The sequence below is a fragment of the Leptonychotes weddellii genome, chromosome 14, assembly GCF_054177405.1.
Source record: "Leptonychotes weddellii isolate Sample4059 chromosome 14, ASM5417740v2, whole genome shotgun sequence".
Lineage (NCBI taxonomy): Eukaryota > Metazoa > Chordata > Mammalia > Carnivora > Phocidae > Leptonychotes > Leptonychotes weddellii.
This window is the reverse complement of record NC_138382.1, coordinates 27,983,017-28,008,069: the sequence shown is the minus strand read 5'-3', so window position 1 is coordinate 28,008,069 and position 25,053 is coordinate 27,983,017. Positions and strand designations below refer to the sequence as shown.

The 25,053-nt window shown below is 38.0% G+C and overlaps 1 protein-coding gene across 4 annotated transcripts in view; it reads left to right on the top strand.

Moving 5' to 3' along the window:
* The window catches only part of PTPRD (protein tyrosine phosphatase receptor type D), a 434,932-nt gene extending 410,206 nt beyond the window's left edge, over positions 1 to 24,726 (top strand). For 2 of the 4 annotated variants that reach the window (XM_081802978.1, XM_081802976.1), the window contains 4 exons: positions 7,339 to 7,514; positions 20,089 to 20,208; positions 20,728 to 20,882; positions 22,656 to 24,725. In XM_081802978.1, coding sequence (XP_081659104.1) covers positions 7,339 to 7,514; positions 20,089 to 20,208; positions 20,728 to 20,882; positions 22,656 to 22,683 — 479 coding nt within the window. In that variant the 3' untranslated portion in view covers positions 22,684 to 24,725. Of the gene's footprint in view, positions 1 to 7,338; positions 7,515 to 20,088; positions 20,209 to 20,727; positions 20,883 to 22,655 lie in introns of all 4 variants that reach the window. The other 2 variants (XM_081802975.1, XM_081802977.1) reach the window with 2 other exon arrangements.
* Positions 24,727 to 25,053: the final 327 nt, after the last annotated feature.

Here is a 25,053-nt window from a genome sequence, read left to right as displayed (position 1 = left end):
AAGCAAGTGGTGTGGAGATCAGTTATTCCCCGGGTCCTACCTCAGCCTGTACTTGCGGTGCTTCTTATCTGGAAAAGAGAAAAAAAAAAAAATTTGAGGGATGGCTAGCTGTGTTGGTTTTCTTTACTCTGTTTCCAGGAAGCCAATCAAAAAGTAAATCAAAAAGTCCATGAGTTTATTTTTATCTCCATTGTCTTTAGTTACTGGGAATTTTTTTTTCATTTTTATGGTACAGCTCTGAAGATTATGCTAATGAATCTATACTTCATTGCTCAGGCTGTAGAGAAACCTACATCATCTGTGTTGTGGCTCTGTTGTTAAAATATAATCACAGGTTGTATATCGCTGGGAAGTCATAAAATAATTATTTTTGTCCTCTCCATTTTTTAAATAAAAAATGGAAAGGGGCCTTCCAGATGTGGAATAACTTTTCATCAGTAGAGTATTTAGGAATGAGTAGTCTATTTCATTACTGTTTATTACACTGATCATAACAATAACTGATATCCACTGGTATTTTAGAAGTTTCAAATGCATTCACTCATTAAATTCTCATAGGGGTGTTGGGTAAGAACATTGAAAATGCTGCTCATATTTTAGGATCTGTGAGGAGACTGGGGCTCTGCGAGTTTCCTACAGACAGAACTCCTTTCACCATATTCCGTCTTTGATTCAGACTAGCTCACTGTTGAATAAAGCCCTATAATAATGTCATCCTTATTAATATAAGCATAGTAGACCAAAACTCTGTGATGCTGTACTGGCCCAAGCTTTGCTTTATTCCAGAGCAGAGTGTTCCCTAACCAGAAAGGAGTCCCCTCCATCACAGGTGCTGATAATTCCCAACATGTGTAGCTAACCTTGAAATGCATTCAATGACAGTTCAATCACCCACATCCTCCTCTGTAACTACTCTTATAACGCAGCCTCTTCAGCATCAGCAGTGCTGAGGAATAGAAAACCAAGGGGAAGAGGACTCAGAACCTTGAGAGGACAGAGCCTGGCTTCACAAACTCTCTGAAAATTACCCATTCCCCCATTAACTCATTGTCATGATGAGCCCACAGAACAAGGCATGCTTGTAAAATAATTGTCCTTTGTACCATAGAAACATGGAAGGCAGTTTGCTAATGTGTGGTACCTCTGGGGACGCCAAGTCAGATAATACTCTGTACTTTTGCAAGAAGCATTTGCTTTTCTCTGCTGTGTTGCCAACAGAATCCTTCATTTTGCTAGTTCTGATGTGGCTGTGGGTGGCTGTCATGGTACAACTGAAGGCAAAACGAGGTCTGTGTCATTTGGAATTAAATAAATTTACTATAAATTACTATTGGATTTCGTTTTTCTATTTTCTCTCCTCTAGTTTTGCCAGTGTCAGCAATAAAGTTAACATTTTTTTCTGCATTGTGGGTTGTAAAAACTGTAATCTGGGTCTTAATCAATTCATTGTTGTTAGGGATGGTGTGTGGATGTGGATGTGTGTGTGTGTGTGTATTGAATTGGAGGAGACATTGTTTACTAAGTAAAAGGTAGCTTTTGTGCTCCATTGGGTCTTGAGTACTTCTATAAATAAACTGGTTGACCAGAAAGCATTTTTTTTTTTTTTTTTTTTTTTTGGACACAGATTTCACTAAGGATTTGTAGCAGTGAAAAGAAATAAGAGTACCTGGGTTTTGGTACCATGCTGTGAGTCAAGACAGAGTCAGCCACTCAGCTGAAGATCCATCTCCAGCTCTGTGGTACAGCAGCAATATGTCCACTAGAGTAGGGAAGGGATTCTGCCTTCCCTGAAATGCTGCCTCTTCTTCATTCTCACCTCCACAATCCAGGGCCAGCTTCTTTCCATGAATAGACCACCTACCAGTCTAGTCCCATGCCTTGTTTTAGAATTTGTTGCTTTTTACTCCACCATATTCTAATCAAGATTTGAAGTATCAGTCACACCAAAAAAATCTCATCTCTGCACATAAGAGGTAGAAGCAATAGGAATCAGCTTGAAAGAGCATCAGAGCCTGTTCCTGTGTAATCTGAGAGACAAAAAGCCTCTATCTTAAAATAACTTCACAGAGATTTCTGAATCCAAGAAGGTTAAGAATACCACAGAGAGACATCTTATTTTAGAACTCAAAAGGACTTGAGGGAATCAATTTGTCCAACATGCTTTGTTTAGCAGATAAGCAATCAGAGGTCTGGACAAGTTGAACAACTCCCCAAATGTCAAAGAGCAAACTACCAGCAGCCCTAGATAGGAAGGAGTCCCAGGTTCCTGGCCAATTTCTCTCAATTTTTAGCAAGTGCTTAGAATTGTTTCAAGACTTTAAAAGGCACATTGTGACTTTTCCTACAGAATGGAGTGATACAGAAGTACTCATATACCCATTATAATTACTTAATTTCACATTAATAAAATAATTCTTTTATAATTATGAACACCCCTCAACAAGAGAAATATTTTCAAATCAAATTATCTCCTGACCGGAAAAATTGAGACCAAGGCAAGTTGGGTTTTTTGTTTGTTTGTTTGGGTTTTTGTTTTGTTTTGTTTTACTTTGTTTTGTTTTTTTAAGGGGGGCAGAAAGAGAGAAAGAGAGAGAATCTTAAGCAGGTTCCATGCCCAGCACAGAGCCCAACCTAGAGCTCAATCTCACACCCCTGAAATCACAGCCTAAGTTGAAATCAAGAGTTGGATGCTTAACCAACTGAGCCACTGAGGTGTCCCTTGTTTTTTGTTTTGTTTTAATAGACCCATATGACCCAATTAGTCCTCCTCAAGTTAACAGGAAAAAAAATATATTTTAATCTAGTCAGGACAAAACAGCTCAGATAGTATATTCTTTGGCAGTTCAACATGCTTTCAAGGTTTTAAAGCATTCTTCAGCATGAATTATTTATTCATCACGAACATTCTTTCAGAGTAGCTTCATCTTTCCAAGGATTTCTCTCCTTCTGTTAATATTCAAACACATGTGGGACCAATGTCATGAAGCCTGTTCCATTAATCCTATGCTTAGGTGAAGAAAAATGGCATTGTCCTTGCATGTTGAACTCATGATACATTTCCAAAGCTTTGCAAAAAAATAAAAGAACAGCAGAGCCCAAAATCCATGCCTAGACTTACTTTCCACTGAAAATTATAACCAGCAATTCCCAGCAAATGAAATGAGAGCCTAAAACTGTCCTAATTCTGTGTGAATAGCTGTTGCTGTGTCTTGCTATGCCTGCAGGACACAGAAGCACAGCTCTGCCAACCATTCACCTCATCACAATCTCTGTTGGTCTTACAGGCTTGTGTTTTATAGCTCCAAGTTTTCTTTGACCCAAACACAAAATCTGGTATAAAGCGTGTAAGTAATATCTGTATGCACCACAAGAAAGAATAGTTCATTGCCTGATGAAACACACTATAACATGGGAAAGGGGCATATAGATATAATATGAATTCAAGATCTAGCCTCATTTTTCTCACTTATAATATTAGAATGATAATTATGGGTCTTGGACCTGTTTACATGACTATTGGTAAGTGGAGAGTACACATGAAATAATACATGGGAAATCATGAAACTTACTTTTATAAAGGTAGTAAGCTGTTCTTGAACAAAGACATTAAGACCAACTGACTCCAAGAAAGAGTTCCTACAGCAGGGCCAGACCTAAGGTATTTGCTTATGATGAGCTAAAGGCAGATATCTTTCTTATGCTTTCATTGTTTTAATAAGCAACACCCACAAAAAAAAAAAAAAAAAAAAGCAACAAACACCATTATTATCATAATATTGGACAAAGGTCTCCTTGACTCCAAAAATTAAAAGCAATCAGCTAATTTATAGTAATTCTATATTCTTTCAGTACTGCATGTTAAGTTAGATTTCCATCCATCATAGCCCCAGAGGAATTCAATTAATTCTCACACACTTCTCTTGGATTAGTAGTGCACTCTGATTAGTGTTGCATTAGCAGATGCAAATCATCTTCTGGATAAGGCAGGGGATTATAAATTAAATAAACAAGTATGCATTACTTGGAGAAGGTCACCCCCAAAAAAGTGAAAGGATTTTGTAGATTCAGCCTCCCAGCAGAACATTGCAGTCACAAGCTACGAAGAAACCTTTCATGGCACCAAAACACTTGGAAAGCCACCATGTTGTTTTTCTCACAAGATTGGCTAAAAAATTTTTCTAAATATGTCACACTGAAAACTGAGATCTCATCTACTTGAAACACACTTCTGTTCAACTTTAGTTTCCAATCTGGGGCTAATGTTTTTAAAAGGGCAAAGCACCACCCTTCCTAAAATCTTTTCTCATTCATCTTTCTACACAGCTTGTTGTTTGGGTTGTATGAAATACAGATACATTAGATCTTAGAGCTTCTATAGAACATAGTCATCTCTCACATCCCCATCTTGTAAAGGTTGTATGGGAGAAGACTTACTTGGAATGCCTTTTGGCCAGAGTATATAAAGGGATTTCCTGGAAGGAGGCATTCATTCCAGGCACTACCTCCTTACAGATGAGTGTCAAAATAGAAAAGGAGCCTCAGCAATATTTTAAAAATGTAAACATTAGCCTAATAATTAACTCTACTAGGTATTGAATTTTTCCTTTTAACTTTCTTTTCAAAATATCAAATTCTTAAAGCATTTGGTGATACAGTACATATCCCAAGTGCCTAGTATTTTTCTGGCAGATGTTTTGTATTTTTATCCCTGGGAAGTGCAAGCATTATTAAGTAGCATCCCACCCCCCCTACCCCCGCTAAAAAATAATAATTTATTATTCAAACTTAAGCAGTATGTCAAAAAACAATTCATTATGTAATCAATGATTAAAATTTGTATAAGAATGTTGAGCTGGGCTGATTCCCTTCCTTTAGATGTGAGTCTCCTGTCCATCTCCTCTGTCCTCTGACACATTATTCAAATATAGTTGTTATCCTTGATAAGGGGAAAGAGGTACAATGCCTTGCTGATGCCTTTTCTGAGTCATTAACCCAGATTTCTCTATTTTCAACTTGCTTGGAAAAGCTTTTCTGTATATTGGTAGCTGATGGATGCCTTTAGCCAGAACCCTTTTTTTTTTTTTTATCAATTCTTTAATGTTGTTAACTGTTAAATTAAAATTTCTAAAGTGGGCTTTTCCTGTATTATAAAATAGGTTCATTGTTGGCTCAGAACCAAATCCTGTGGACATGAGGTTGTGTGTGCTTCCCAATGGCCATAACCTGAGGACTTTATTTAAACTCGCTTTTGAATCTACAGTAATTTGGTGTCTGGAGGAATAGAATCTTTATCAACAAAGAGCTGCCAGAACCCCAACTGCTTCTTGAGTAGCTGTAATAGATGAATAATGTTAGAACCAACCATGCATTTCAGTTTTTACTCAAAAAGCTTTTCACTAATGCTGGTGGTATTCCATATCCATGTGTTCATCTTGGAGCCCAGTAGTTCCCATCTGACTTTCATTATTTTTTTGAAAGGATCAGTTTTACAACTGGAATCAGAAAAGCAGTCAAAGTAATTGCAAGTGGCAATCAGTGAAATATAACAATTTTAGCTTGGGAACATATGTTCCATTATAAAGAAAATATTCTCTTTTTTTTCTCATAGCCCCAGGACTCATATTTTCCCAGGGCAAGAAGGGGCTATGTACAGGTTTTAGTGCTACCTCTCATATCTTGCCAGTATCCATGTAAAGTGCTTGTTCCCCTCCAGGGGTAGGCAACTCATTACATCCCAAGGAAATCTATTCCCTTTTTGATTCTGACAATTTGAAAATGCTTTATTAAATTGGAGATGAAATTCTTCTCTCTGTAGTTACATCATTCAGAATGGAAAAATTTGGATCCCAACAGAGTTAACCTAAACCTCTCTTCAGATCCTCACAGGCAGCTCTCATCCCCAACCCTTACATTTTCCTCTACCAAGCTGTACTATGTATTCCTTTCTCATACAGAACAGCTTTGATTTTCTTAACCACTCTGGTCACTCTCCTTGGAAGAAGCTCAAATTTATCTATATTCCTCTTAAAGGTGTCACGCTGAATTAGACTTTCAATCAGAATATCAGCATCAAGTTCAAGCTCTGCTACTTACTAGATGTCAAAACTGGGGCAAATTTCTTTTTGTCCCTAGAGATAGCAAGGGTTAATAACAGACACCTGGTCTAGAGGTCAAAGCAGGCGATAACTGTGTTAACAAGTATATAATTACAATGTGTAATAAGTAACATAAAGTCAAGGGAATTCTGAGGTCCAGGAGTATCAAGGGCAGGCTTTCTGAGATATAGGCTGAGCGTTTTACAATGGGAAGGAGACACAGAGTGTGTTCTAAGGTGTGGGATGGCACTGAGGTAGGAGAGCAGTGTTTTCTACCAATGGAAGCTGGACCAGTGTCTAGAGTTTAGAAGGCAGGGAGGTGAATAGAATGAGATGTGTTTGGAAAAGTGTGGAGCTTTGTAAGTATTGTTGAGAGTTTGGATTTTATTGGAAGTAAAAGGGAAACCCATTGTTGGGTTTGAAGGAAAGAAGTTACAAAGTCTGAAATATTTTCTTAGAAATTGCTATCATGCTAGATGAAGAGCAGACTGCAAAGGTCAAAAGTAGAGTGGGATAAGCAAATAAGAGGCCATCACGATAATCCAAGGGAAGGAACATGTGGTACAACAGTACTGTGAGGTTTAAACAAGAAGCAATCTCTGCAGAGTCTAAGACAGACATAGCAGACAGACTGACTATCATTAAACCAGACTCCACCAGTTAGAGCAAGTGCTTTCATCTCGATGCACCTCAGTTTTCTCCTTTGTTAAAGGAAGATCCTGACAGGATATATTTCATAGAGTTGTTGTAAGGATTAAATGAGTTTACAAATGAGTTCCCTATTAGCTAAATTTGTGAAGAATTTCTCACCGTTACACACGCTCCACCCTACACTGCGTTTTCAGATTCAGGCATTATTTTATTTCATTTTTGTCTGGCAATTGGAATAGCATGAGTGAGGAATGTGACCAGATAAATTTCTGTCCTCCTTTGCGTGCTGTATTTTACTGATGCAGTGGAGAAAATAGGGTGTGAGAAAAATAGCACCCTATGGATAATCAGTTATATTTTTCTTTCTTTGGTATTTACCTTGTCATATTACAGAGATCCAACACCTGGAACACCTATTTCTTTAATGTGATAGTCCCAACGAGACTATCTTGCTTAAGACCCAAAATTTAATATATTGTGATTCCTCTAGCATACTGTGAAACAATAATATAACATTGCCCTCAGGCCAGATCCCAGGCTATTTCCTCTTGTGATAGGTTCACCTCATGGAATAACACTTCTTGTTTTACAGGCATCCCAGGAAGTGACTATGTGAATGCCAACTACATAGATGGCTATAGGAAACAAAACGCCTATATTGCAACACAGGGATCTCTCCCTGAAACATTTGGGGACTTTTGGAGAATGATATGGGAGCAACGGAGTGCAACAGTTGTCATGATGACAAAACTAGAAGAACGATCCAGGGTAAGAATATCTACCTTCTCTCTTCAGACCTTTCCTCAGGTAGTCCCTATGCTGCATATTTTATTCTTTTCGGAATCTACCCTTTCCTTAAGCTTTGACTTTCCAACAGGAACAAATTGTGAGTGGGCATCAACAACTCTGATAAAACCATTATTTAACACTGAGTCTTTCAAGAAGGAAATTCTCTCATTACAATGTGATTGCCAAAAAAAAAAAAATTATATATATATACATATATACACATATATGTATATATATATACTTAAAAAAGTAGACAGTTTGGTTAGAGAAAATAAATATTAGTTTGAACCTCTTTCAAAAACTCACATTGAACAAGAACACACAGACTTTGGGGGAGAATCCCACCAATATATACTTGTCAGTATTTTTAACTTTTTCTTTCTCATAATCTGCAGGGTAAGATCTAAAATTCTGTGAAAGAGGCTCTTATATAAATTATTCAAATTACCATAAATTAAGTTAATGCAGCCAGCAAAATGATGTGGGTTAATACACAGCTGAGAAAACATATAAATGTGTAGAGGACATTTTGCTACTTTAGCCTTCTCCAAAGTGAATAGATTTTAATCACAGAGTCATTGCTTGTTAAGGTCTAAGAAGGGGGTTTTATTCATCATATGGGTCCAATATTATGGTGCATGGCACATTAGTTAAATGTTATTGATTTGCAAAACTAAAACATAATGGGTAAGCAGTGTGCCATATTCCCAAGTGAATATGCAAATATTGTAGCCATCTGATGAAAATCAGTCTTTAACCTTGAGAATTTAATGAAGGAGTCTGAAAAATCACTGAAGGCAGCACACACTCTCACTGAAGAGTAGGACATTCGGGCAGAGTTTGAAACCACTGGTGAGAGGTCTCTTTTACTGTGGTCACAGTAGTCTCAAAAAGATATTTAGAAGGAAGCCAAAGCCCAACTCCCCATTTTTTGTGGGACAGTTGAGTTTTTTAAATGGTCTCCTAAGCTCGATACATGGCAGTTTCTTTTAGCCCAGGTATGTAGATGAGGGAAGAGTTGAAGGCTGTGCAGGGAATTCATAAGGGGAAAGCTCAGACTCAGGAAAATATAAAAAGTCCCAGCCATTACTTTAAAGGTGGAAGTAAAGGATATGGTACACAACTGGTTCAGCAAACCCAAAAAGCAGTCAAACCTCTTTATAACATGTGATTATATAGAAATACTGAAATACTGTCTGAAAAGAATTTAGATGAAACCTGTATGACTGTGAAGACAAATGTCATTGTCATTCTTTACATGAAAACCCCATTAAAAATATGTAAATGGATCCATTATTGATCTGTACTCAGGGTAACCCCCATATACCAAGTCCTGTAAAAATAACCTTCCACCTAACTGTTTCTGGGATATAACTTCATAATGCAGCATCTAACACATATTAGACACATTGATATTTCACAACAATCCTGTGAGATAAACACTACTATGATCTCCAGTTTACATATGAATCAACGAAGCCTAGAACATTCCAGAGGTCACTCAAGGTCATTCTGCTCTCAAGGTCAGAGTGAGGATTTGAAGACAGACAGTCTGGCCCCAGAACACATGTGCTTAACAATCAGGCCATATTGCCTGTTAACACTTCTGTGAAGCTGAGACAGCTGAACTATTCTATTACAGCGTGCATGTAAATCCAGCCTACCCAGACTGCTCTGCCTGGAGATACCGCTGGTAACAAGCAGCCATTTGCAAAAGCTGTTTTCAGTAAAGCACACATTTTATCTTGACACTGCAGGCCTTCATTAAACCGTGCACAGAAACTTGTTTTGAAATAACGCAATGAAATTCTGCCCCTTTTCTCCCTAATTGCTTCTAATAATAAAGTTCGTTCTAACTGGCCCCACTGCCATCACAATATCTGATGGTAATGAGCAGTTCTTGGCGGAAGGCATTGTGACTTAAATACCTACAGTTTATCTTTATGTTGCAGGCTACCTTTTTTTCCCCACCTCAGACAGAGGAACTTATTTTGAAGTTACTAAATGAACCTCTGTTTGCTCCCTTCATTAATTACTCTTTGCTCTTGCAAGTTAGCTTTCTCCGTTGTTAAATGGCCTAAGGAGGCCAATTAAAATGCTGTCTTGTGATTTTTATTCTGTGGTGGTTCAGTCTGTACCCAAACTTGTGATGACCTGCATAAGCCAATATTGAGGAGTCTCAACATCATCAATCTGAACATACAAATGAGGCCTGACCCACAAGGCCCCAAAGCCCTTCGTTCCCCAGTCTAGAATGCTTGAGAATAAATGACCAAATGCAACCGAGAAATCTAGCAAAGCACTGGTCCCCCAAATTATCTCACCTGCTCTTCCATCTTCTCCCTCACATCCTCCCACCTCGCTTTTTCCCTATCCAGTTGCTCTTTCACCTAAAGTCTAGGGAGAAAGGGAAAGGCGTTCCTAGATTCACAACTAAGAACTTGGATTGAGTTTCTCTAAATAGTGCTTAATTGTTACCGAAATATATAGCTTTATACTTCAGGAACTCTGTGGGTTATGTGGGCTGATCTGGGGACTCAGTGAATTTTCAATTTCAAAACAGATGTTTGAACTAGTCTGGCTTTATTTAGGGACTGCTTGTAGTCTTCCCCATAAGGGGAGGTGGTCCAGGTGGTTGAAAGAAATCACCTCTCCAAGGGCTGAAGCCTGAAATTTCATTATTTGGAAGAAGGCTCAGATTCTTGAAATAATATTCACACACACCCCCTTGGTATATAGAAAAATGAAGTGTGTGTGTGTGTGTGTGTGCATGTGTGTGTAAACTGTGTACTGCAGAATACTTGTATGCAGGAGTACATGTTGACTGGCAGTTTGGTGATGGGGGAGAGAGAAGAGGAAAGGGAAGAGAGGACAGATGATATTTCACAAGACTGCCTGGGGATACCACCATCAGAGAGAAGGGAATTATATGACACAGTCCTAAATAGATGCCTTGCAGTCAGATGTCTGGGTTTAGATCCCAGCTATAGTGCTTACTAGGTGTTTGACAGTGAACATGTTACTGGGATGCCTAAAAGTCTCATTTGTCCTTTTTAAATTACATAGGATTATTGTGGGTATTAACCAAGGTAAGGAATCTCATCTGTTAGGGTTTGGTTGAGACAGAGAGCTGGGAGGATGTACCAGTACAACCTCAGTTTCCCCTAAAGCTGCTCTCAAATAATTCAGTTTTTGTTCCCAAATGCAATGCGTTTGTTTCTCTGTGGCTGACAGTGAACCCTGACCAGCCTCATAGAGTCACTGCTCATGATGAATTCTGCCCACTGTTCCCAGTGTAACACCCATGTACTGTGACCAAACAGAGCTCACAACATGGGCTTCTTTTGCACTTGCCTTCCCCAGGACAGAATCTCCAGAATCGAGACACTGATGCAGGGAATTGTTAATCAGTCTGCACATGGATCACAAGGACATTCTGACTGCAGCTTCCACTGCAACCATATCTTGAAGAAATAGAATATGAAAATAGTAATATGAACATGAATTACATGTAGTAATAATTGTCACTAAAGATAATATATTCTTGATACCACGTTTACTTTTGATTCAGTTTTGCATTACCCCTCCCCATTCTCTTACTTACTTGATGGTGCTAGGGAATTGCCCCCTTAGTACCTATGTCCTGTGTTTTCCAGCTTTGTGCTTTGCCTCTCACTCAGGCCTTTGGATGATAAAGCAGCAGTGCTTAAACCTTTGCCAAGTTAGAACAGCTAACTCACCCAAAAGGCTCTTGGGTTCATTAGCATGTATTAGAAGTTTCACTAGCCTTTTGTTAAAGAGCTGACCATTCTTAGCATTTCCTTTGCTAAAGAAGCCCTTCCAAGTGTGATGACTTAGGACTCAAATTGGTCTTTTGGAAATTTAAGTTCTTTGATTTCAAACACTCCCCCTCAAATGTGGCCTTACAAGAATTCCAAACTTAACTGAGAAGACTGTTTGCATAGTGTATGAATTCAGCTATCAAAACCTGAAGAGAGAATGTGTACATTGAATATTTTCTGAGTCTCATTTGGATAAATAAAGAAACAAAACAAAATATAAGGCTATAAACTAGAGACTTTGAAAGTAAAGTACGATTGCTGCCTGAAAACACACAGATCAATTTAAAGAATTGTAGAATGTGCTGTGTGACATGAGATACTGTTAGTGGGTCTTATTCTACAATTTCCATCTTTTTTGCCAAATCCTCTCAAGTTCTGCATAGTTCATTGATTCTGTAGCGAGTCATTCCCTTGTGCCCTAGAATGTGGTCTCTAATTGTTTCCATGTTTCATAACATGCCAGTAAGCACATGAACTGGTTTGGGCAACCACATGGAGGGAAGAAAATTTTCAGAAAAAATGAAGCACTGGTAGGAGAGTAAATGTATACAGCTGGGATTTCCACTCCAAGGGTGTTATTTGTGGGCAAGTAAGACACATGATTGGCAGCCTCGTTTGAACCATTGGAGGCTCCAAGGTAGGATTTGCCATGGTGACTCCTGGCCCAGGAACCTCTATTATTTAGTGGGCGATTGTCTTTTTCTTTCCTCCCCTTCATCTGTTTGTTTTTGGCTGTTCCTCTTCTACTTTGTTTCCCATCCTAAGGAATACAAGACAGAGGGAATGTGTAATCCTCATGCTTAATAAATTCTTCAGCAGCCTTGATTAGAGTTACAAGCTGAAACAGCTTAACCAAGGTTAAGGGATAGCTGACTTTCTTTTGTCCTCACCAGCTTGCCCTTACTCACTGCCCATGGTTGACACTCACTGATGCTTCTGTTGTCTTGCAGGCTTTCTAATGGGAGTTGAATCACTTAAGGTGCTATTATTGTGGTATTGTGCTATGATTAGTGCTATAAGTGTTGAGGATAAGGAGTGAAATTTTGACCCTCAACAAAAGGGACATGATTTGAACTGCCATTCAGTGTGGGCCACATTGACTGGCGGGGTATAAGCATAGGGTTAGAAGTGAGGAATTCTACACTTGGTTTCCAGACCACCTAAATCCCATTTTCTGTTCCCAAACAGAAAATTATGCAACTCAGTTGATGGTATCCATTGCTAGAGCAGGTCAAATGTTTTGTACATCATGACTTTAGTTTATCTTAGGTCATAGCAGGGGAAATTCCCTGTTCCACTGAATTTTGTTGTTTGTGCTGATGAATGGAGGATAGATGCTGTCAAGGCCTAAGGGACTGGGCTGGTGTTAACAACATTGTATTAATAATTTAGGGAATAAGAATACAGAGACTTGACATTTGATGGGTGGAGCACTTCAGACCTAATGATCACTCCCTCCACCTCCGATGTCCTCCCCTGTCCATGAACGTCTCCTTAGTATATTTCCCCCAATACAGAGGGAAGGTGAGACATGTTCACATCTGGTTCTATGGCCAAGAGGACAATTCTAGGCAAAGGATATTCTGATCAAATGTTTTCTTGTTTTCCTGTAAAACACATCTTGAGATTCTTTTCATATTGTGAGGTCCTTTTGGGTTAGAAGTTGGCAGAATCCTGTTGAAGATTATAATGGCAATGTTATTGTTTTCATTGTCATTATCGGTTTTGGAAGGCCCAGCCTTGGCCAGCGGCAGACTAATTCTTGGCCTCTCTGGTTTGTCAAGGTTCGGTAAGTTTAATGGAGAGCAAATGCTTTCCAAATGCCAGGTCTGTGTCCTTTTCCAAATAGAACTGGAAGCGCCGAAGGCCTTAAACATTTAATTTCTCAAACTGCAGCCTAAAGCACTGCCTATCTAGGGCAACAGAAACTGCTTTTTCCTTAAGCAACTGTAGAAACGGCAGCACAAACATTGCCTTTGGAGTCTGCATGATGTATGGGATTGTTTTTGAAAAGTGGTGGATACTTAATGTAAATAGGACACTGGCAACAAAAAGAATGATGCTCATATTGGCAACCTAAAAGATGTTTGGGTCCTTATCTAGCAAGTTCCACACTCTTGGTTTTCTCTTGTCAACAGACACAATGTCAGATAAAAGAGAAAGAAACCCACCAATTTCTTACTGTTTGCCAGTTTCTCAGATTTTCTACCTTCTTTCCCCCACCCTCATCTCCTCGATTTAGAAGGGCAGCCTACCAATTCTGGCCCCAAACAAACATTCCTATGAAAGTGAATGAGAGGCATCCTGGCCTAGGAAAGAGCTGGGCTGGGAGGAAGAGATGCAGTTTTGCTCTTGGCAACTTTGTGCAAAGCCCCTCTCATTGTCCACATTCATGTTTGTAGCACTCCCAGGCTGGTGAGGTCACTTCTAAAATTTTAAGAAGTGTGGATCAGTCTCTGTTTCAGGCAAAGCTGAGGCTCAGCTGGTATGCACCAGTATAACCGTACTAGTTGTTAAAGTGCTAAAATGTATTGAACTACCGGTGTACAGAAACTATCTTCTCATTGAAACTTTAAGTCATCTAATATACTGCTCAGTAACAGCAACACAGGAGTGTTGCTGGGCCACAGGCAACCACTGAGCAAATCCAGGCAGACACCGAGGTGCCCACAGGGCTATGCAGGGCACCCAGCCGCTGCCAGCTGTGATTGGGGCCGAGGTGCGAAATCCAAGGACCACAGCTATGTGGAAAGAGCTGACATTCAAGTGCCGCCTTGCCAGGACAAAGAGGTACTTCATGGAGCTTTCTCGGGTTACAACAAAGTGCCAGAAACTTGAGATGTAACGACTATCAATTTAATGGGGGATGTCATTAGAAAAGTGTAGTGTATGTCCCTATATGAACTTCTGGTGGGCACATTGTCCTAGTCTGTTGCCATAGCCTGGGTGGCTTATGAACAACAGAAATCTACTTCTCAGAATTCTGGAAACTGGGAAGTGTAAGATCAAGAAGCCGACAGATTTGGTATCCTGTGAGGATCCACTTCCTGGTTCTTCCTTTTGTATCCCCACATGGTAGAAGGAGGGAGAGAGCTCTCTGGAGTTTGTTGTAAGGCATGAAGCCTATTCAGGAGGACTGCACCCTAGACCTAATCAACTCCCAAAGGCCAGCTCCTCATACCATCACACTGGGGATTAAATTTCCACTTATAAATTTGGTGGGGGGGGACACAAAATTTTAGTCTATAGCACACATCAAACAAAAGGAAATACCAATTTTTTGAAGTGTTCAAACGGTTCAATGAGCTGATAAGCAGTTTTATAATGAATAATTTGGTTTATTTAGAGAATAATGTTTTTCAACTTTCTGGTTTTATTTATGAAAAGCTATTACTGCATTGGTAGTCAAATGCTTTAATATTGCTCTCATTTCGGGTATCCATTGTACTTGATCTCCACTATGTAGTGGTCAACAAAGAGAAAATGAAGAGGGGAAATACACAAACCAGACTACCCTTCTGCCATTCGAAAATAGATAGGGCCAAATGTTAGTTGAGTGAAAAGAATGACATTATCGCTGAAAGACAATAGAATCATTGAGATGATCTCCATACTTATTTTTGAATAATCAAGTATTAAGCTGGTCTTTAAAACTGCCAACCTATAGAAACAAACAGTTCAGCATATAATTTATCCATCCACTAAAATATATCCTAATAATTTTCTGAAACTTCCTTTTATTATGTTCTCCCTTATTAAATGTGCATTGATGAGTGTATATTAACATTCCCATAGTCCCAATACCAACTTTGACTAGTATTATCTAATGTTAGCATACTTTCTATTCACTCCTTATAAAAGGTTCTTCTGACCAAACATAGTAGATACTAATTTCCAGTTACTTTCAGCAACAGTTATGCTTTCCCATCTATCATTTATTGTTTATTCTAAGTCCTTCTTTGGATAAATTATCTGGCCCTAGGCAAGGTTTTCAAAGTACCATATAGCAAGTGCATTTTGCATCAGTGATGCTGGGACCCTTTGAAGGTATTGGTTTATTAGATTTAGAATTCTTTTTTTTTTCTTAAGATTTTATTTATTTATTTGAGAGAGAGAGAGAGAGATTGCAACAGAGATCACGAGCAAGTGGGGAGGAGAGGGAGAAGCAGGCTCCCCGCTGAGCAGGGAGCCTGACGCAGGGCTCAATCCCAGGACCCTGGGATTATGACCTGAGCCAAAGGCAGCCACTAACCGACGGAGCCACCCAGACACCCCATACTTTGGAATTCTGATGCTTCACCACGCTGCTGTGATGCTCAATGAGTCTTTGTTAAATTGAAATGAGAAGGTTTTGCTTTCAGAAAGTTTTGGGCAATTTAAAAATAAGTCAATGCAGACCACAGTATAGTTGATTATAAAGTTGGCTTCCAGTTGTTGAATATCTGCGATATGCCAGGCACTTCCAAGATAAGCCATTTGGAAGTAAAACTAGAACTAGAAAGAAAGCATTTCTCCGAAGCACAGTCAGCAGACCTACTGGATAAATCCTACATGATATTTCCAATGACAAGTTTTATCATTCCATCAATTTGCTTTTAATAGGTTGCCATGAAAGAGGGGATATAAATTAATTCCATAGCATACATTTAGTGATGGTCAGCTTGTTTTTTCCATAATTATGAAGAAATTAAGCTACCATATAAGGGTAGTCACTTTGTAATAATAAAAATAAGTATCTCCCCCAAATTTGGCCAGAAATCTGAACTGTCTTATTTAGGTTAGGCCTCAAATTGAGTTACTGGGTAGGGTTTCTAAACCACAGCCTGGGTATCATGTTCTGCTTCTCTCCTTTTCCCCCTCGGACGCTAAAACATTCTCTTCTCACATCTGACTAGGACCCAGGTAGAGTAAGGGAGTTATTTGGAAATCTCACAACTATGTATTTGAAGAACCAGCAGATGAAAGCATACCTCTGTATCTAGTCAGTAAAGCTGATGGATTCGGGGCAGGACTGCATCTCATTTCACTTTGGTGTCCTCACAGTTTCTAAGACTTAGCAACTCCTAAATACATATCCATGGGGATTAATAACATGTTTCTTTTGTTCACACTTAGAATGATTATGTTTTTTAGAACAACAATCATAAAAAATTGGGAACATAGTCTGAGATTTAATAATAGCTATTGCCTATTGAATGCCTATTGGGTTTAGAGATTCAGGTGCATGGTTTTTGAGCCTTATGATAGCCCTGTCATGCTGGAGATATTGTACCGATTTAACAGATGAGGCTGCTGGATTTTGGTCCTAAAAATAGAGAAGCAGTTTCCCAGCCATCCAGTTAGACTGCCCAACCTTCTATGCATCAGTCCTGAAGATGTAGTCAGTCACTTCAGAATCAAAGAGGAAAAGGCAAGCATCAGTATTTGTGTTCAGGAGCTGCTGCCTTCTAGTTCTTGGATGCTCAGAGGGGAGCCTCCTACACTGGTCTCTGTGCACAAAGCCTAAAAGTGGTAACTCTCTCTAGAAATATCTTCTGAGATTTTCTCCCAGAGGAAAAGAAGAAAAGGTGGAGGGAGGGGCTATTGTCCAAGTAAAAACATTTCAAGAGAGACAATGAAGCAAGTTCATTTGCATTGGATAATTAGAAAAAAAAAAATTTCTAACTGTTCTCCTGTGCCCTTGTTCTCACTCACTATACTTCCCAATTGCTTTCTAATGTTGAAATCAGAAATTGTTTGTTTAGTATATGGCTAAAAATGAAGGACTTAGAAGAATGGCAGTAAATTTGAGCCCTTAAATGTAGCCCTTAGAAAGCAGATGAAAGCGTGTGGGCTACTCAGAGAATGAGAGAGAGAAGAGTGTGCACAGGTACTTACTAATGAAGGGAAGAGTGGATTTCTATAGCTGTTCCGAGAAGCCTGTGGAAAGCTTCTAATCCTGCTGCTGAGACCATATGTGTGCATGTGTACATACATTAAAATACTTATTTTTTCATAAACTCCCTTTGTGAAATATTCCTTGAGAGAAAACAACAATGTTTAAATATATTTGCTTGAAAAAATTGCTTCCAGTTTTTGCTGTTGAGTTTGAAACGTTTTAGAGCAGGGTTTTTGTCTGAGTTGGTTTTTTTGGTGGTTTTTGTTTTTTGTTTTTTTCATAAAGGGTAAGATTCAAGTATGTTATTTCAACTGAGTACAAAAGCTTTCTTTTCTTCTTCTTTTAGCTAAAAATGTTCACAACATTCACTCCTTAAAGTAATGTTTTCCAGTATTCTTTTTTCCTAAAGGAGTCAAAGTCAATAATAGTTGCAGTTTTAAACTTAATACTTGAAGTATGAGAATAATTATTCTCATACTTCAGTAACTTCAGTTTTTGCTATGTCTTGGAGTGGAGTTGTTGATGGAAAGTCACTAAATAATGAAACAACTTTTCCAGAGGTCACATAAAAGCTGGCTTATGGTTCTTTTCTTCATTTCCTTTGTCTTATCTCACCAAAAGGTCTGATGATAATCAATTTCCAGCTTTGAAATATAATTGCATTGAATTTGGTTCAGTGCATCGTACTGACCTTATAGATCGTTTCATTGCATTAACCTGCTGTTTTTGTGTCTGTCATAGCAATATTTGTCCTTATGGGATTTGATCTGTTGATCTTTATTTGAAAGGGTTGCCATCCAGCTGAAACTGTTAAATAATGAGTTGAGTTTCTCTCTTCATTTTTTAACTCAACACATTGCTGTCATCCTCTCAAATGTTGCAGTAAGAGGTCTCCAAAGTTACTTTTGTCCTTTGCAGCGATACATCAACTTGACATCTATTTTATGGTTTAAATCAGAGCCTTTGGCATAATTTTTGTGATTTTCTTTCAATCTGAATCATGGCTACTTAAGTCGTGTTGGCTGTGTTCAGGTGGTATCCTCTGCTAATTCCACCCACATACAACTTAGGTTTTAATGGATGGTTAGAGAACATAAGAGGTACTCAGTCAGGGTCATGCTATATCAATATTCTCCTTAGAGAATTGTCTTCCCCTTGTGTTACTATTCTTTAAGTAGATCATATCATAGAAATATAAACATAGAAGAACCTGTTATGCATCTAGAAAACATGTAAGTATGTTTAAAAATCCAATTAAGACACAAATTGCCCATCTTTCTTGAACCACTCTTGTTTGTTTTTTATAAAATAGGTGTTTGTGTGGTTTCACCATTGAAATAAAGGCATGAGAGTCAAACCGTGTAAATTCAACCTCCACTTTACTGTATAACTGTACATTAAAGTGGTTTTCTCCTTTTTGTTGTCTAGGAAATTGGATAGAGAATAAAACCTCTGCCTTTTCAGAAGGCCCATGATCCAGATAGAAAGAGCCTGAGTCCTTTGAAGAGCAGGTGCTACATCTGTGAAAGAGAAAATCACAATATTATTCACAGAATGCTACTAATATTTATATTCAACATAAAAGCAAATAATTATCTAGCAATTCTATTCACTGGACCAAAAAATTCTAGTGTCTATGATAATAATGCCTCATTGCTTTTGTTTAAATCCAGAGATTATGACTTTCGAATCTTCCTTTTTCAACTACACGGTGTGATTCCTAATATAAAATGGTACTAGATTTCTTTACCTAGAGAAATGCATTTCAGTTAAGAATTATTCCCATCTTTTCTTTTAATCTGAGATAGAAAGGGTAAATATATTCTTATCTATGACCTTACTAGAAAATATAGTGTTGTGTTTGTCATTTTTTATTATGCTTTTTAATACCCACAGTACCTAGGAAATTTGAAATGTATTCCAGACTTGGAATTATTTTTCTGTTGCATGTTAAACTAATTGACTTGAATACTTTTTATGTGCTTTTGTTCAACTCCACATAGAAATTGTAGATTATTCATCTGAAATGAATGAATTTTAAATTATTTTAACTTTGCACTAGTGTATGACCTTCTGAGACCGGTTTTAAAGAACATACAGCTCTTTTTCCACTACACATTACAGATTTAATTTGTTTTGGATGCAAATACCATTTATCTTGTACTTTTTACAATGCCATGTTGTTTATTATACTTTGATAGATTCACAAATTATGTCTAGTTTTTTTTAAACAAGTGTATTTGGAAATTGTGATAGTTCAAGATGAACTAGTTTATGCCTTTTAAACCTTGATGGGTGAACACTAACTGTCTCACCACATCATTTAAATGGCTGAGCATAATCCTCCTGATGCGATTCATGACATATATCCCAGAACAAACTTGTGTTTTCTTTTTTTATTTATTTTTATTATGTTAATCACCATACATTGCATCATTAGTTTTTGATGTAGTGTTCCATGATTCACTGTTTGCGTATAACACCCAGTGCTCCATGCAGAACGTGCCTTCTTTAAAATTTGCGTTTTCTTTTCAAGTACTCTAAAGTTTCAAATACCTCTTTCTTTATTTTACTCAGCAACAATCTGCAATTTATTTTTCTCCAGGAAAATTGAATCTGTTACTGCTTAGTATTCCTACCAGTTTGAAAAATGTGGTTTATATTGGCATTAGAGCAGTAATTTACATATATGGGATAACAAGAATACATGCCAGAAAAAGATCAACATAAAATGAAACGCAAAAAAGCTGTTTTCATTCAACAGCAACTCTGAGTGAGGCTAATAGAGAAATTGATGAGCATCTGCCCTGAATGTGTCACTTGTTTCTTCTAGGTGAAGTGTGACCAGTACTGGCCCAGTAGAGGCACAGAAACCCACGGGCTGGTGCAAGTGACGCTGCTCGATACGGTGGAACTGGCCACGTACTGTGTGCGGACATTTGCACTTTACAAGGTTTGCCTTTTATTTTTTCCCCCTTCCTTTCCCCTTTCCATTATTTAAAGAAAGCGTCTTTTGAGAAATCAAGTATCTTAAGACTTTGCTTAAATCTTGATTCCACTGGCAACGGTGAAGAATGAAATAATTCTCCCATTATCACTCAGCAATTTTTCTCCTTGTCCAGCAATTTATAAGTAAATATGGAACTCTCACTCTGAACGGAAGTTTCCACAAATGAAGAATAGATGAAGAAGAGCTAGTTCTTTCCGCAAAATACAACAGGTGCACTCCTGATAGTTACACCTAAAAAATATAATGCTTCTCACCTAAGAATGTTTATCTTCCTGAGCAGATAGTTGTCATTTACAAATAGCTTGGTGTTGATAGCTCCAAAGAGTGCATCTTCCCAAAGGTCTTAGGGTAGGGGAAGGAATTAAGATAGCATATTTCCATGTTACCTCTTCCATGTTACTACTCATCACTACAATCTGAGGCTAAGAACACAGAATCTTACCCAGTCTTCCTGCTTCACAGAATGGGTCAAGCGAGAAGAGAGAAGTAAGACAATTCCAGTTCACAGCCTGGCCTGATCACGGCGTTCCAGAGCACCCTACACCTTTTCTAGCTTTCTTACGGAGAGTCAAAACCTGTAACCCTCCTGATGCAGGTCCCATGGTTGTGCACTGCAGGTAAGAATCACTGAGAGCATTTGTTTTTCTCATAGTCAGAATGTCCAAGAGGAAACAGAAAGCTAAATTGTTCCTCATTGGATATTCTCCTTCCAACTTCTTGATTCTCTGGGATAATAGATCTCTTTATAAATAATACAGGTGGTTTTTAGTCAAATGAGGACTGTACTAACATTCATAGAAAGGATTTGATATAGATGAATATGCTTCTCTAGAGGCGATAAGCAACTATGGTTCATGCTATTTTCTCTTTGGAGCAAAAATAAATAAATATATAAACACAAAATTAAGTGTGCACATGGCAATAAATAGATGAAACAGAAAAGAGTTAAGAATCAATCTTGTGATTTGGTTCAAGTTTCATCTGTGTGAGGAATATTCTTTAGAAATAGAGATAGATGGATAGATAGATAGATAATAGATAGATGGATAGATAGATGAATTGCTTGACAAGTTCTCGTGGCTTGGGCTGATACAACCTTTTTACTATATATAGGAAAGAAAATTGCCAAACATTGGTTAAACGACTGCCTTCAGCTCAGGTCATGATCCTGGAGTCCAGGATCAAGTCCCACGTTGGGTTCCCTGCTTAGCAGGGAGTCTGCTTCTCCCTCTGACACTCCCCCCTCCTGTGCTCTCTCTCTCTCTCTCTCTCTCTCTCTCTCTCGCATTCTCTCTCTCAAATAAATAAATAAATAAAAATCTAAAAAAAAAAAAAAAACAACCACCAGACATTAAAAAAAATACTATAAGTATAAAAGCTTTTTTTTTAAAAAATTTTATTTATTTATTTGACAGAGAGAGAGTACAAGCAGGGGGAGCGGCAGGGAGAGGGAGAAGCAGGCTCCCACTGAGCAGGGAGCCCGATATGGGGCTCGATCCCAGGACGCTGGGATCATGACCTGAGCCAAAGGCAAATGCTTAACTGACTGAGATACCCAGGTGCCCCTAAATATAATAGCTTCTAGATACCTTCTACATATTAGTATTATCAAGTCACATATAGAAAATATACTAATCTGAGTTTTAAAAATTTAATATAAAGACCTATATTTTGGAAGAATTTATTTTATGTACTAGGAGGTAATAAGCCTGTATTTCTTTTGAAATGTTGTATAATTTATGATTATTTTTTACTTAATTCTGAGTAACATTCTTTATATCACCACTCAGATTCTACTATAAATGTGTTTATACATTTTCAATATTTAACTGATTTCTTACCAGTTCCTTAGTTCCTCTCAAGTATCATTACTAACATATTACTAAAGATACCTAATCAGATTCTATATATTATTATACAAACATATAATTCATATAATCCATAATAGTTCTTTGTAAACTGGGTACTTCAAATATGAGAGAATATGTTTTTTTGCACAGACAAGTAAAATTGCAGTGGGTAAGTATATATGAAAAAAAGAAAGCATCTATCATAAACCACTTCTATCATCACTTAATAGTATAACTCTTTCATATCCCATATTATATTTGAGCATAATACAGTGGATCCTAGAAATGACTCTGTTTTTACAAAAAGATGGGGACAATGGATAGATCAGAATAAAAGCAATAAAATTCACCTGACTAACCCATGCTACAGTGGTAATTGTTAAACAGCAGCCTAGCAGGTTTTGAACAAGGAGATGTTTTATTTCTCTTTCCCAGCAATTTTTCCCCAACAAAAACTAATAACACCACATTATATTTATAGAGTATTTTACAAATTCCAAAACACTCTCCCATGCTTTTCTCTGTTTGATGTTCTTAAAGGTATGTCGGATCAAGAGAAGAGAGCTGAAGAGAAGCTACAGGGTTTGGTTCAAGGACTGAGAGCTAGGAAGCCAGACGTAGTCTGGCTCATGTTTTATAATCTAGTACTTGCTTCTCTGGAACTGACACTATGTTGCAGTGTTTTGCATGGTTCTGAAATACTAGAAATTATTTTTCTTAATTTGAGCCAATGCTTTTGCATCTTGACAGCAGATTTCTTGTTCTCCTGCCTGTTGGTTTCAGCAGGCACTAGTTTGACCAGTCGATATACTCTGTCATATATCCTTCTTTGCATATGCCAAAGAGTCACTGTGCTTGGTGACATGTCCCCACCCCTGCTTGGCACCAGCTCCACTTGATTATGAAGATCCCACATGAAATGTTTTCACATGAATTTTGGCTGCAGGATAGGGAAACAGGAAGTTTGGGCTCACTGAAGAAAGGTTGCTGTCATATTCCTAAAGGCAAAAATGCAGTTCACACAGAAACACACATACAGTGATATATACACAAGCACACACACACACACACACACACACACACATTGAGATATATATAAATACGGATAAAAATGAAGTAAACCTAACTTGGATGTTTTCACCAAACATTGTATTTGCATTACAGTTTGAAATACAGCATGTTCCCTGTCTCAAAATATGCTTCTCATTCCTGTAAATTAAAGTGGAGGGCCTGGGATACTTGATGGAGTGATTGATTGACTGATTGATCATTTAAAAACACAATTTATCCTCTGTTGATCTTAAGCAAGGTGTAAGGCTTTATGCTAGATACTTAGTTGGGTCCAGAAAAGTTTGCAGGCAAGAAGGAGAGATGAGATAGATAGCTATGTGAATTATTTTGATAAAATACATACACTCCTATACCCCCGCCCCCCGATGTTATGTTAAGCCACCTGGACTCACCTCTGAGAAATACAACAACTTCGGAGAAATAAGGAAACAAAGATGAATGTGCAGAGCTAATAGCTGTTGACATTTGGAAATGCTGTGCCTGAGGCTCTGGAGAAGCTTTGTGTTAAACAGAAAAGTAGGTATATCGGTAGAAGAAATTTATTAGTGACTTTGAAACAATGAGGGAAAGATGCAGGATAAACTGAGCTCTGAGAAATGATCTGTGTTCACCCATAGGTTATCTCATGTGTCTGTGAGAAATCCTGGCCATGTCCACACTGTTACCATGCTAATCAGCATGAATCATTGACATGGATACAGTGTATGTTAAAACCTCAGAGCACAATTTTTCTGATGGAGTGGCAGAGGAAAGTCACTGCAGACAACAACTGCTTGTGTGGAACCCAAGAAATGCTAGTTTAGAAATCATCTCTAAGCAGGAAGGAGCTTTGCAGAAAGCCACAATAGACAAGACACAGAGAGTTATCAATGACGGTAATCATGATCCTGTTGTAAATAATCACACAAATACTCTGGAATTTAGTAAATACTGTGTTTCATGTTGTGAATTCTCCTATGATAGATTTGACTTTTTCTTCCTCTGTTATGAAGAAGTAGTGACGAAGTCAAACCCAAGCCTTCTGCCAAACAGATCCTGGGAGCATGAAGGAAGTTTTAAATGAAGTCTGGTAGTAGAACAGAGGGGGGAGGGGGCAGAAAAAGAGAAGATCCATGTTCCTCCAGTAGTTCTGTCTGGTGATAAATGTGCCAGGACTAAAAAGAGATACTATGAATAGGAGAAATTCTAACAGTCAGTAATAAGAAAGAGCTAGGAGGATAGCCTAGTGGTAATCACAGACAAGACTAGGGTCTACCATATTTCTAGAAGAATGGTTCTACAGGCCTAGGAAGAAAGGCCAGCTTTAGCTATCAACCAGTTCATACAGAGCATATCAACTCCACATTAAGAGCGCACACGCTGGGGAGAGACTGCCTGGGTGAAATGCTGGATTGTTTGCTTATGGGCTGTGTGCCTTTGGGCAAGTTACCTCCTATCTGCTATCCTGTGTTTCTTTACTTGTAAGTGGGGTGATCTCTCCACAGCAGTAAGAGTTTCATGAAGATGGAGTGAAATAATATGACATGATAAAGCCCTTAAAACAGTGTCAAATAATTATTAGTATATTAATTATTGAGTAAGTTTTAAAAGCTGTATATATATATATATATTTATATTTACACTCGAGAAAATAATCAACATTAACTTGGATATAATCTATGTGACTGAGCCATGTATCTTATGAATAAACAGATGTTTCTAAATATGCAGTATTTAATGTAATAGATTTTTTAAAAATTTAGATGTTTTCCATCATGGTAATTCCGTCAAATTTTCCCCAGTGACAGAGAACATTTTCTCATTTCCTATGAGCTAGAATCATTTATAATAACAAATCCGTGTTCTTGAAGACCTGAGAAACCATTGA